The 14263-nt window shown below is 53.7% G+C and overlaps 1 protein-coding gene across 2 annotated transcripts in view; it reads left to right on the top strand.

The window, feature by feature from the left end:
• Positions 1–13493, top strand: part of wdr46 (WD repeat domain 46) — a 26200-nt gene extending 12707 nt beyond the window's left edge. The window contains exons 10-16 of one of the 2 annotated variants that reach the window (XM_059639503.1): positions 1048–1147; positions 2672–2738; positions 3582–3729; positions 4963–5057; positions 7963–8058; positions 8516–8629; positions 13173–13493. In XM_059639503.1, coding sequence (XP_059495486.1) covers positions 1048–1147; positions 2672–2738; positions 3582–3729; positions 4963–5057; positions 7963–8058; positions 8516–8629; positions 13173–13289 — 737 coding nt within the window. In that variant the 3' untranslated portion in view covers positions 13290–13493. Of the gene's footprint in view, positions 1–1047; positions 1148–2584; positions 2739–3581; positions 3730–4962; positions 5058–7962; positions 8059–8515; positions 8630–13172 lie in introns of both variants that reach the window. The other variant, XM_059639502.1, reaches the window with a different exon arrangement.
• Positions 13494–14263: the final 770 nt, after the last annotated feature.

Raw genomic sequence — 14263 nt, 5'->3', positions numbered from 1 at the left:
GCGGGGACGGGGCCGCGTCTCTTGTGTGAAACGTCCCCGCGGGGACGGGGCCGCGTCTCTGTGTGAAATGTCCCCGCGGGGACGGGGCCGCGTCTCTGTGTGAAATGTCCCCGCGGGGACGGGGCCGCGTCTCTGTGTGAAATGTCCCCGCAGGGGCGGGGGCCGCGTCTCTGTGTGAAATGTCCCCGTGGGGACAGGAATGGGTCGCGTCTCTGTGTGAAATGCCCCCGCGGAGACGGGGGCCGCGTCTCTGTGTGAAATGCCCCTGCGGGGACAGGAATGGGGCCGCGTCTCTGTGTGAAATGTCCCCGCGGGGACAGGAATGGGGCCGCGTCTCTGTGTGAAATGTCCCCCTGGGGACGGGGCCGCGTTTCTGTGTGAAATGTCCCCGCAGGGGCGGGGCCGCATCTCTGTGTGAAATGTCCCTGCGGGGACAGGAATGGGGCCGCGTCTCTTTGTGAAATGTCCCCGCGGGGACAGGAATGGGGCCGCGTCTCTATGTGAAATGTCCCCGCGGGGACAGGAATGGGGCCGCGTCTCTATGTGAAATGCCCCCGCGGAGACGGGGCCGCGTCTCTGTGTGAAATGTCCCCGTGGGGACAGGAATGGGGCCGCGTCTCTGTGTGAAATGTCCCCGCAGGGACGGGGCCGCGTCTCTGTGTGAAACGCCCCCGCGGAGACGGGGCCGCGTCTCTGTATGAAATGTCCCCGCGGGGACGGGGCCGCGTCTCTGTATGAAATGTCCCTGCGGGGACGGGGCCGCGTCTCTGTGTGAAATGTCCCCCCGGGGACGGGGCCCGCGTCTCTGTATGAAATGTCCCCGCGGGGACGGGGCCGCGTCTCTGTATGAAATGTCCCTGCGGGGACGGGGCCGCGTCTCTGTGTGAAATGTCCCCCCGGGGACGGGGCCGCGTCTCTGTATGAAATGTCCCTGCGGGGACGGGGCCGCGTCTCTGTGTGAAATGTCCCCCCGGGGACGGGGCCGCGTCTCTGTATGAAATGTCCCTGCGGGGACGGGGCCGTGACTCTGTGTGAATTGTGTTGTAGGGACGGTGAGTTTGTGGAGTCCAAATAGTAAAGAGCCTCTGGTGAAGATGTTGTGCCACCGAGGAGGGGTCCGTGCTATCGCCATTGACAGGACTGGAACGTGAGTCAATGTGAAGGTATCCGGGAGGGCGCGGGTTGTCTGTGGTGATGGGGAGCGGGTTGCAGGCTTTAAAGTCTTTCTTCCATTGAAATTACACATCATGTCCCAGAGCCTGCCAAGGGAGCTAACCACGACAATGAGAGAGACTAATGTCACAACAACTCCATTAGTGTGTCTGTGTCATTTAGACCTGCCGGGGATTGGTGTCTCTCTCTGTCTGTGTGGGGTATGGGGTGTGTGTGTGTGTGTGTGCGCGCGCGCGCTCAGTGGCTGTGTCAGCATTTATTGCCCCATCCCTAATTGCCCCAGGGGGCAGTTGAAAGTCAACCCCATTGCTGTGGGTCTGGAGTCACGTGTAGGCCAGACCAGCTCAGGATGGCAGTTTCCTTCCCTAAAGGACATTAATGAATCACGTGGGTTTTTCCCGAGAGTCGATAATGGACTCAGGGTCATTATTAGATTCTTAGTTTTAAGTATTTTAATTGAATTCAAATTGCACCATCTGCGTGGTGGGTCTCGAACCTCAGTCCCTGGGTCTCCGGATTAAGAGCCTAGTGATAATACCCACAAAAGTATGTTCGATGTTCACCTTTAGCAGCATTGTTTTTCAGAACTCGTTTCTACTGATTGTGAAGTTGCTCCTACTCTCTGCTCCCCCCCCCCACTCTCTGCTCCCCCCCCCACTCTCTGCTCCCCCCCCCACTCCTCTGCTCCCCCCCCCACTCTCTGCTCCCCCCCCCCACTCTCTGCTCCCCCCCCCCCACTCTCTGCTCCCCCCCCCCACTCTCTGCTCCCCCCCCCACTCTCTGCTCCCCCCCCCACTCTCTGCTCCCCCCCCCCCACTCTCTGCTCCCCCCCCCACTCTCTGCTCCCCCCCCCCACTCTCTGCTCCCCCCCCACTCTCTGCTCCCCCCCCCACTCTCTGCTCCCCCCCTACTCTCTGCTCCCCCCCCCCCACTCTCTGCTCCCCCCCCCACTCTCTGCTCCCCCCCCCACTCTCTGCTCCCCCCCCCACTCTCTGCTCCCCCCCCCACTCTCTGCTCCCCCCCCCACTCTCTGCTCCCCCCCCCCACTCTCTGCTCCCCCCCCCCCACTCTCTGCTCCCCCCCCCCACTCTCTGCTCCCCCTCCATCCCATCTGTCCCCTCCCTGTCTGTTCACTTCCCCCCCACCCACTGCTGTCTGTACCTCCTTCACTCTCTCTGTTTTTCCACCCCCTACCGGTGTGTTCGCCCCCCACCCCCCCAACCCATCTGTTTGTCTACCCGCCCATCTGTCCCTCCCTCCCTCTGTCCCCCCCCATTCTGTGTGTCTGTCTCCCCCCCCACACCATCTGTCCCTCCCTCCCTCTGTCCCCCCCACTCTGTCTGACCCTCGCCCCCTCTCTCTGCCCGTTTCCCCCCCCCTCCACCTCTCGCCACCCCCCCCCCCCTTGCAGGTACATGGCTACATCCGGTTTGGACCGGAAGCTGAATATTTTTGACGCCCGCTCATACCGCCCTCTGCATTCCTATTTCATCTCCAGTGGAGGCTGTCACTTAGCATTCAGTCAGCGTGATCTCCTCGCTGTGGGCACTGGGAACACTCTCAACGTAAGCTTTCTACAGCAGACTGTGTTAGTCACAATGTCAGTCTGTGTCAGGGAGGGCATGAGGAGCCAAATCGCACTCCCAGGGCAGTGCCGAGGGGGTGCTGCCCTGCCTCTCCAATACTGTCTGTCTGTGTCCATGTGGCGCTCTCACTGCCTATGTGTGTTATCTCTCTGGCTCACACTCTGTCTCTTCCATCTGTGTTGTCCCCCTCGCTCTGTCTCTTCCCCCCCCAACTCACTCTGTCTCTTCTCCCCCCCCCAACCGCCCCCATCTCACTCTGTCTTGCACCCCCCCAACCTCTTTCAGCCTGACTGACAGGTACACCATCGCCATTGCACGCCCTCCCCTCTCTCTCTCCCCCCCTCCTCTCTCTCTCTCTCTCTCTCTTGCCCCCTGCGCCTCTCTCTCTCTCTCCCCCCCCACCTCTCTCTCTCTCTCGCCCCCTGCGCCTCTCTCTCTCTCTCTCTCCCTCTCTCTCTCCCCCCCCACCTCTCTCTCTCTCCCCCCGCCTCTCTCTCTCTCCCCCCCGCCTCTCTCTCTGTCTCTCTCTTGCCCCCTGCGCCTCTCTCTCTCTCTCTCTCTCTCCCTCTCTCTCTCTTCCCCCCCCCCACCTCTCTCTCTTCCCCCGCCTCTCTCTCTCTCCCCCCCGCCTCTCTCTCTGTCTCTCTCTTGCCCCCTGCGCCTCTCTCTCTCTCTCTCTCTCCCCCCCGCCCCTCTCTCTTTCTGCCACTCTGCACTCCCCCCTTCATGCACGCGCACTCACTCACTCACTCGGACAGACATACCATTACCGTCTCTCACTCTCTCTCTGTTTCCCTATCCACTCCCACCCCCACCCGGCAGGTTTACAAGGACATTCACCACGCGACTGTGTCAAAGCCGTACCTGACCCACACTCTCCCCCAGGGGGTGCACGGCCTCCAGTTCTGTCCCTTCGAGGACGTCCTGGGGGTTGGCCACGGCCGGGGCTTCAGCAGCTTGTTGGTGCCAGGCAAGTGATCGCGGCGGGGTGGGATGTGGGGTGTTAAGGCCATGAGCGAAGTGGGCTAAAGCCATGGTGGGGAGGTGGGTGGCTGTGGGGAGAAGGGTGTGGGGTGACCATGTGAGGGAGGGAGCCTTTTCATCTTGGAGCTGATGTGGCTGTGTCATGCAGATCTGCACAGAAGCAGCATTAAAGACTTTGTTCACCATAAGCCTGAATGATCTAAACCTCTTATCAAGTTAGAGCCACATGGAAAGTAATAATTTCCAACACACCACGTTTACTTATGTTGGCTTGAGACAGAATCTTATGTTAACTATAAAATGTTTCATTCTGATTACTTGGAGACACTTCTGCACAAAGTGAGCCGTCACCCTGAACACAGGACTGAGGTCTCAAACCATGCTTTTCACAAAGCCAGCAGATATTAATCAGGTTGTTACTGTTCCCATTACTGTAGCTCTCTGATCTCAGTTACAGGGTTAAATTTCACAACAAATTGTGTTTCTTATGAGAGCATCCTAAATAGTAACTGCTGCTGTTACGCAGCCTTAAGCTAGAGATTCCACTTTCAGTTTCAAGTAATGCACCACCTCCAATGAGTTCAGCGTTTGCCACCTCCCAGGTTATTGAGGATTCTGTTGACAAGTCTGAAACGTTTTCTCCCTATCCTTCTCCACCCATCCCCTTTTTTGGCCGCCCCACATTACAGGCTCATTCTTGTACTCTCTGTCAGGCTCAGCTCCCTCCTACCTGCCTCCATTGCCCCTCCCACTCCTCTCCCCGGTTTGAGGCTGATTGGCTCGTGGTGAAGTGAGGAGGGGAGCATGGGGGATGTCAAGCCAATGTCAGCGTGCGTGCATGTCCACGTGACCGTGTGTGGGCATACGTGACCGTGTGTGGGCATACGTGACCGTGTGTATATCCATGTAGGCGTAATCATGACCGTGTCCATGTGTATGTTCGTGTCCATTTCCATGTGGGCATACGCATGTACGTCTGAGCGTACATGTCCATCTGGGCGTAAGCGTGTCCATGTGTGCCCATGTCTATGCGAGCGTGTGCGTGTCCGTGTCTGTATGCATCTTTGTGCATGGGCGTACGCATGCCTGTGTGTGTGTGTGTGCCTGACTCTGTGTGTGTGTGCGCGCGCGTGAAACTGTGCCTGCCCATTGGTCAGTGTAAGAGGCCCCTGCTCTCACTCTCGGTCTGAACAGCTCTGTCGATTCCTGTCCTGTGTAGGTGCTGGAGAAGCGAATTTCGACGGCCTGGAGTGCAATCCCTACCGAAGTAAAAAACAGAGGCAGGAGTGGGAGGTGAAGGCTCTGCTGGAGAAGGTAAGTGGTTTATTATTGTCGCGTGTACTGAGATTTAGTGAAAAGTCCTGTACAGGCAGATTGCACCGTGCAGATTTCCCCAGGGGAGCAGGATACTGTGTTATAGCTGCAGAGAAGGGGCAGAGAGAGGATCAACATTAACGTTTCACAAGTCTGATAACAGCGGGAAAGAAGCTGTTCTTAAATCTGTTTGTATGTGTTTTCAGACTTGTATATCTTCTACTTGATAGATGCTCACCTTCTGCTGTTACAAACTGACACTGTCAGCGCTCCTCACAGGACACACACACGGACACACAGATACACGCACATGGACGGGGCTGGGGGGGACACTGACACCGGACAGGGGGAGCGCTGTAATGGAAATGTTTTATACCTCACCGAACCCTCTGAAAAGCTTAAAGACCTCCCCTTCCTGGGGAAGAGCCCTCGTTTGTTAACGTGGGTACTGCAGGAGTTTACAACATGCTTATTAGGTTCGGGCAGGATTGGATTGGAGGGTCACTGGGTAATGGCAGAGCTTTGAGCCTAAACTGAACAGAGAGCCAGCACTGCCTCACTGGGCTGAAGGGCCTGCTGCTGTAATGGAAGAGATTGCAGTCTGCTGTCCATGCTGTCTTGCCCAGCCAATTATGATGGCTCTCTCTCGCTCTCGTTCGCTGTCTCTTGCTTGCTCTCGCTCTCTTCCTCTCTCTCTTGACGTCTCTCTCTTCCTCCACTTCTCTCTCGTGCTCTCTCGCTCTCGCTCTCTCGCGCGCTCTCTCTCTCTCACTCCCCACAGACACATGCAGCAGCTTCAGGAATTTGAGGAGATCTCCAATAACCCAAAGAGGTCCCACTGTGGCACAGCTCCTAACCCGGTGTGGAGAGGTTCAGCCTGTATCCTCCGAGGGACAGAGGAGACTGAACTGATACATAAGGATCCTGGGTGGGGGGTGCACTGGAACAGGTTAATGGGGAATGGGGGAGGATCTGAAACTAGGGGAGATGGAGCCATGGTTTGAAAACAAGGGGCATCCATTTAAAGGCAGGATGAGGAAACTTTTCTCACAGGGCTGAGAGTCTCTGTAATTCCCTTCCTCAAACAGTATTGGGTGCAGGATCCAGAAATATTTTGATGCTGGGGGAGATGGATTCTGGATGACTGAGGGAATGGAACATTTTTGGGGATTGTGCAGGGTTGAGATTAAAGTGTTTGTCACAGAGCTATACAGCACGGGAATGGACCCTTCAGCCCAACTCATCCATGCTGACTAGATGCCCTAAATTAATCTAGTCCCATTTGCCAGCATTTGGCCTATATCCCTCTAAATCCTTCCTATTCACATACACATCCAGATGCCATTTAAATGTTGTAACTGTACCAGCCTCCTCCACTTCCTCTGGCAGCTCATTCCACCCTCTGTACAATAGTGCCCCTTAGATCCCTTTTAAATCTTTCCCCCTCTCACCTTAAACCTATGTCCCTCTAGTTTGGGACTCCCCCACCCTGGGGACAGGACCTTGGCCTGTCCATGTCCCTCATGATTTTATAAGCCTCTGTAAAGTCACCCCTCAGCCTCCAACGCTCCAGAGAAAATAGCCCCAGCCCATTCAGCCTCTCCCTGTAGCTCAAACCCTCCAATCCCAGCAACATCCTTGTAAATCTTTCCTGAACCCTTCCAAGTTTCACACCATCCTTCCTGTAGCAGGGAGACCGGAACTGAACACTGTATTCCAAAAGTGGCCCAAACCAATGTCCTGTCCAGCCCCAACATGACCTCCCAACTCCCTACACTCAATGCAGTCACCAATAAAGGCTAAAGTGTACGGAACACCTTCACCATCCTGTCTACCTGTGAGTCCACTTTTAAGGAACTGTGAACCTGCACCCCCCCCACCCCCAAGGTCTCTTTGTTCAGCAAGTCCCCAGGACCTTACCATGAAGCTGTATTAGTCCTGCCCTGATTTGCCTTTCCAAGATGCAACACCTCACATTTATCTATATTAAACTCCATCTGCCATTCCTCGGCCCATTGGCCCATCTGACAAAGATCCTGTTGTACTCAGATAACTTTCTTCACTGTAGACTATGCTACTACTGATTTTGGTGTCATTGGCAAACTTGCTAACCATCCCTCCCATATTTACATCCTGCCCTGTACATTGACTGAAACCCTTTACCCAGTTAGTGATTAGGCTTCTCTGTGTTAACTTAGAATGTAACAAGATCATCAGGTCCCTCTGGTAAGCAACATTAATGATTTATTGTGAAGACATGAAGTGTTCAGGAAAGATGTAAAACAAACTAACGCACGCAGTTCCAAACGGGAAACTATAAATGTTTATTGCTAAAAATAACCCAACATGTGAAACCTCCAATTCAAGAAAAAACTTTATCTGTGGGGATTAATTTTGACAACAAAACTACATGAGGCAGTCATTTCACATTAGTCCCCACGAGGAAGCACTGTCAGGAAGAGAGAGGATGAGTTGTGTAGCTGCTGTCTCTCAGCAGGCCAATATCCAAATGAAACAGAACTCATAACAGCCATAAGCCCAGGCATGTCACTTCCAGAAAATACATGCAAACAATTAACTTCAGCAAGGTGGCTCCCAAGATATGGCTATTATTTTTTTTGTTTGAAAAACATTCAGCAAGGAATGAGATCCCATCTGAACAACTGAGTGCAGTGTTTTCAAGGACTCAGTGCCTGCAACATTTCAACAGAATCTTCGGGGGAAAAAATGTCAGCTAACATCACAAGTTAATATTGAGAAAGTGCCTAATGTTCTCACTACCACTATCCTATTACATTATTCCCGGTCAGTGGGTTAAAGGATCCCCCAAGTAATCAGTTAGGATCCAGTCATGTAGCCGGTCCCTCTACTGTTATAACCGGATTCTCTGTTTCTCTTCCTATAGATACAGCCTGACCTGATTAACCTGGATCCCACCAAACTGGGGAAGATAGACTTCATCACCATGAACCAGAAAAATCAGGAACGGATCCAACGTCTGGTAGGAATCAAAATGACCTACTCCCTCAACAACTCTTTCCCCCCTCCGCCAACAGCCTTCCCCCTCCCCCTTATCAACACTTTTCTCTCTCAACAACCCAATGCTCCCTCCGACAGCGTGGTGCCCCCCTCGGCGCTGACCCTCCGACAGCGTGGTGCCCCCCTCGGCGCTGACCCTCCGACAGAAACACAAACAGAAATTGCTGGAAGAGCTTGGCAGGTCTGGCAGCATCTGTGGAGAGAAAGCAGGGTTAAAGTTTTGGGTCGGGTTCTCCAGATGGATCCCTGGAGTTGGAAGGTTACCTCTGCTTTCTGTGCACAGATCCTGTATGTCCCTCAGTTTCACCAGGTCTTGCTGCATTCGTCCTTGTGCTTCCACAACACCCCCCTCCTTTACCCTGTGCACCCTGCCCCATTGCTGATTAAATACCCACTCCCTATTCCATCACCGCCTGCAGGGTTTCGATCCATCCCAAAAGGAAAAGTTTCAGCCCAAGCGGAAGATGAAAGGCAGGAGTTCAGCGAAAAGCATCGAGAGAAGGAAGAGGAAGGTGACTGTCGCTGAGCAGAGGGTGAGTATCTGTTCAGAGAGGATCACACCAACCCCTCCCCAGTGGAGGGTGGGATTTAGTGACGACGGGGTGGGTGGAGGGGTCAGGGAGGGAGGGGGAGAGTGGATTCAGTGATGGGTGTGGGTGGGGTCAGTGAGGAGGTCAGGAGGGTGGGTCAGTGAGGGTGTGAGGGCAGATTGGGGTGGTCAGTGACAGACAGTTAGGAGCAGGGGTAAGGTGTTCAGGGAGAGGGGAAGGGGAGATTCAGTGATAGGGTGAGGGGCATTGGCAAGGAGTCTCAGTGAGGGTGGGGCAGGGGCTCAGTCAGGGAGTCAGTGTAGGGGGACAGGGTGGGGCGTCGGTGAGATTGGGGGAGCGGCTAGGGGGAATGAGGAGGTGGGTCAGTGAGTGGGTAGGGGGTGTTGGGGCGGGGTCAGTGATGGAGGCGGTGACCAGGGGCGGGTATCGGTGAGGGAGGGGGTCATTAGATGGGGAGGGGGTGTCAGAGATGGAGAGGTATGTCAGTGGGAGAGGGGGACCGTGGATGGGGAGGGCAGTATCAGTGAGGGAGTTGGAACTGGTGTTGGTGAGAGGGGTCAGTGAGGGAGGGGTGGTGGAGGATGGGGAAGGGGTTCAGTGAAGGTGAGGGGAATGCAGAGACAGAATGGGGAGAGGGGTGTCAGTGAAGGGGGGGTTCGTGAAGAAGGGGTGTCAGTGAGAGGGAAGGGGGAATGGGATGGTGGGATGACAGCAAAGGAGGGGCATGGAGGGTGGGGAGGTGGTCAGTGAGGGTGAGGGGAAATAGGGGATGGTTGTGGATGGGGAGGGGTGTTAGTAAGGATGGGGGCAATGGGAACGGTGATGGTGGATGGGAAGGGGTGTCAGTGAGGGTGGGGATAATTGGGACAGTGACGATGGATGGAGAGGCGTGACAGTGAGGGTATGGGGGAGGGATGGGGAGGGGTGTCAGTGAGGGTGGGGGGAAATGGGGACGGTGATGCTAGATGGGGAGGGGTGTCAGTGAGGGTGGGGGGAAATGTGGACGATGATGGTGGATGGGGAAGGAGGGGTACGGGTGGGGAAGGGAAGTCAGTGATGGTGAGGGGCGTCAGTGACAGAAATGGATGGGAGATGGAGGTGGTGACATACATAAGGTCTAGGCAACTGAAAACAGATGACGTTTTGGAAGAATATCAGGAAAGTAGGACCAATCTGAAAATCGGAATTAAAGGGCTAAAAGGGGTCACGAAATATCTTTAGCAAACAGGGTGAAGGAAAATCTCAAAGCCTTCATAAAGAGCAAGAGAGTAACTGGAGAAAGGGTTGGCCCACTCAAGGACAAAGGAGGGAAGTTATGCGAGGAGTCAGAGAAAATGGGTGAGATTCTTAAGAGTAATTTGCATCGGTATTCACCGAGGAAAGGGACATGACAGATGTTGAGGTTAGGGATAGATGTTTGATTACTCTACGCCAAGTCAGCGTAAGGAGGGGGGGGAGGTGTTGGGTATTCTGAAAGGCATTAGGGTGGACAAGTCCCCTGGTCCGGATGGGATCTCTCCCAAGTTATTGAGGGACGCGAGAGAGGAAATAGCTGGGGCCTTAGCAGATACCTTTGCAGCGTCCTTAAACACGGGTGAGGTCCCGGAGGACTGGAGAAGTGCTAATGTTGCCCCCTTGTTTAAAAAGGGTAGCAAGGATAATCCAGGAAATTATAGACCAGTTAGCCTGATGTCAGTGGTTGGGAAGCTACTGGAGAAGATACTGAGGGATAGGATCTATTCCCATTTGGAAGAAAATGGGCTTATCAGTGATAGACAGCATGGTTTTGTACAGGGAAGGTCATGTCTTACCAACTTGATAGAATTCTTTGAGGAAGTAACAAAGTTGATTGATGAGGGAAAGGCTGTAGATGTCATATACATGAACTTCAGTAAGGCGTTTGATAAGGTTCCCCATGGCAGGCTGATGGAGAAAGTGAAGTTGCATGGGGTCCAGGGTGTACCAGCTGGATGGATAGAGAACTGTGTGGGCAACAGGAGACAGAGAGTTGTAGTGGAAGGGAGTTTCTCAAAATGGAGAATGGTGACCGGTGGTGCTCCACAGGGATCTGTGCTGGGACCACTGTTGTTTGTGATATATGTAAATGATTTGGAGGAAGGTGTAGGTGGTCTGATCAGCAAGTTTGCAGATGACACTAAGATTGGTGGAGTAGCAGATAGTGAAAGGGACTGTCGGAGAATGCAGCAGAATATAGATAGACTGGAGAGTTGGGCGAAGATATGGCAGATGGAGTTCAATCCAGGCAAATGCATTTTGGAAGATCCAATTCAAGAGCGAACTATACAGTAAACGGAAAAGTCCAAGGGAAAATTGATGCACAGAGAGATCTGCGTGTTCAGGCCCCTGAAGGTGACAACGCAGATCAATAGGGTGGTCAGGAAGGCATATGGCATGCTTTCCTTCATTGGACAAGGTATTGAATACAAGAGTTGGCAGGTCATGTTGCAGTTGTATAGGACTTTGGTTCGGCTGTATTTGGAGTACTGTGTACAGTTCTGGTCGCCACATTCCCAAAAGGATGTGGATGCTTTGGAGAAGGTGCAGAGGAGGTTCACCAGGATGTTGCCTGGTATGGAGGGTGCTAACTATGAAGAGGGGTTGAATGGATTAGGATTATTTTCATCAGAAAGACAGAGATTGAGGGGGGACCTGATTGAGGTCTACAAAATCATGAGGGGTACTGACAGGGTGGATAGCAAAAAGCTTTTTCCCAGAGTGGGGGACTCAATTACCAGGGGTCATGAGTTCAAAGTGAGAGGAGGAAAGTTTAAGGGAGATATGCATGGAAAGTTCTTTACACAGAGGGTGGTGGGTGCTTGGAACGTGTTGCCAGCGGAGGAGGTAGAAGCGGGCACGATGGAGTAATTTAAGATGTGCCTGGACAGATACATGAATGGCAAGGGAGCAGAGGGATACAGATACTTGGAAAACAGGCGACAGGTTTAGACAGAGGATCTGGATCGATGCAGGCTTGGAGGGCCGAAGGGCCTGTTCCTGTGCTGTAGGTTTCTTTGTTCTTTGAGGGCAGGGGAGGGGATGAGGAGGTCTTCGCGAAGGGTGGGAGATGGAGGATGGGGAAGGCATGTCACTGACGGGATGGGAATGGGGGGCAATCATGGAGGGGGATGGAGAGGAGCAGGCGTGTCACTGCAGGGGATGGGGGTTGGGAAGTGGGGTCAATGACGGGGAAGGAGAATGGGCAGGCGTTGGTCACAGAGGAATGGGGAGGGGATCAATATCTGACCTGGTCCCTAATAGGTGGGAGTATGGGGTTCAGTGTGAATTTCACACCCTGCTGTCCCATTTAGCTGCTGCTTGTTTGTGGGAACTTGCTCTGAGCCCCCTCTTTCCTCCTCTTCCACCTCCTCTCTCCCCCCAGCCCCAGTGGCTGGTGCTGGTTTTCAGTCTCACCCTGCTCCATGCCACTCTGTGCTCTGTGCCTCTCCCACCGCCCCCCCGCCCCACCCAAACCTGGACAGCCTGCCTGGAAACCACACCCTGAGCGCGGACAGTACCTGTTCTCGGCCTCTCTGTATCATCAGGAACTTGTCCTGTTGTGAATCCTGTCTCAGGTGTAAACCAGCCTCTCCGCAACAGGTTGCAAACACCTCTTCCTCTTTTCAATGTCCTTCTAACATGCCTTCCTCCTCCATTTTCCCCCTCTGCACCACTGTAGGGCTTATGAGCCTAGCATTTATTGCCCTGTCCCTAGTTGCTCCTTGAGAAGGTGTAGTTGCTCCTTGAGAAGGTGGTAGTGAGCTGCCCACTTGAACTGCACCAGTCCTTAAACAGATGATCAAGAGTGATGCTGGGACTTTGTCGTACAGATGTATTGCACAGAAGCAAACCCTTCCCTATCCCCCTAAACCCTTCCGATCCATGTCCCCATCCAGGTTCCTTTTAAATGCTGTTACTGTACCAGCCCCCACCACTTCCTCTGGCAGCTCATTCCATACACGTACCACCCTCTGTGTGAAAAAGTTGCCCCTCAGGTCCCTTTTAAATCTTTCCCCTCTCACCTTAAACCTATGCCCCTCTAGTTCTGGACTCCCCTACCCTGGGGAAAAGACCGTGTCTATTCACCCTATCCATGTCCCTCATGATGTTATAAACCTCTATAAGGTCCCCCCTCAGCCTCTGACGCTCCAGGGAAAATAGCCCCAGCCTATTCAGCCTCTCCCTGTAGCTCAAACCCTCCAACCCCAGCAACATCCTTGTAAATCTTTCCCGAACCCTTCCAAGTTTCACACCATCCTTCCTGTAGCAGGGAGACCGGAACTGAGCGCTGTATTCCAAAAGTGGCCCGAACCGATGTCCTGTCCAGCCCCAACATGACCCTCCCAACTCCCTGTACTCAACGCACTGACCAATAAAGGCTAAAGCGCACCGAACACCTTCACTATGGCCCACTTTTTGTTCCCTTAATTGAATCGAGCGTGGGGTCCCTCGGTGTTAGAGCGGTTTTGGTTATCCTGATTATTCCTCTCCCCTGATGCCTTTTCAGGAAACGATCCGCCAGAGTGTGCAAGAGAAACAGGAGACAGTCCGCGAGAGGCAGAAAGTGGTCAAGGGCAGACTGTCACACAGCAAAGGAAGCGCCTTGGATCGATTCCACAAATGATCGTGCTGTGACTGGGAATGACAGGCGGCTCGGTTCACCCTGCTCTGTGTAACAGGGTCCCCGTGTCCCACTCCTGCCCAGAGACTCTCCAGCATTTGCATTTCAGAAGCCTCCTGCTTGAGATCCAGGCAGCGACAGACCTAACCGCTAACTGGGGAAATTGTATTTTATTCTGAACAACCGAATAAACTTATTTCAGCTGGCAATGACCCGTCCCCAAGAACAGAATCTGATTCTCACCTTTACACTGCCTCCTTGCCTGGGGCCAGTCATTTTCGTAACTTTTTTAATGAGAAACCTTACACCACGGTCCAGTTTCATTCAGAGGTTACGGCCTTTTCAAGTCCCGTCTCTCAAAGAGGCAGATTTTGCTTGTTCTCGGAGAGGAAGTGGGTGTCTGTATCCACCGTCCCCAGTGGCCCCTGATGCTGTGCAGCGGTCGGGAGTCACGCTGTGGGGCTGTGAGCTCCCTCATCCGCTGCCAGACCAACGGAGTTTCCTTGGCAGTTTCCAGGTTTTGATTCGGGTCTCCGTCATCCGCAGCGTCTTCATTCAGTCAGCACCATCATCTCTCCCACCACCAGCACCCCCACCCTCCCCAACACCTCAGCTCCTCCCCCCCCCTCCTGCTAATGGCAAAGGTCTGCCCCACCATCTCTGTTCCTCATGGAACAAAGCTTACAGGGCACCAGGCAACTCGTTTGCTAATCACCCCCCCCCCCCCCCCGACGTGGAAAACATCCACAGGCTGGCAAATGGGAATATAATAGTTTCTAGGCCAGTATTGACCTGATGGGCTGAAGGGTCTCTTTCTGCGCTCTTAAAGTTCCTCTCGTGACCTTGATGTGAATTTACAGGAGGGTGCTGGATTCTTGGTGAGGTTTGAATTTAAATAATTCGGCACTGATCACAGGTGGGTGGCCTCACTATTGGGTACAGGGATGGTTTAATTAAATATAATGAACAAGTCCATG

The sequence above is a fragment of the Stegostoma tigrinum genome, chromosome 34, assembly GCF_030684315.1.
Source record: "Stegostoma tigrinum isolate sSteTig4 chromosome 34, sSteTig4.hap1, whole genome shotgun sequence".
Taxonomy (NCBI): domain Eukaryota; kingdom Metazoa; phylum Chordata; class Chondrichthyes; order Orectolobiformes; family Stegostomatidae; genus Stegostoma; species Stegostoma tigrinum.
The sequence above is the reverse complement of the archived record's forward strand: the minus strand, read 5'-3'. Positions and strand labels throughout refer to the sequence as shown.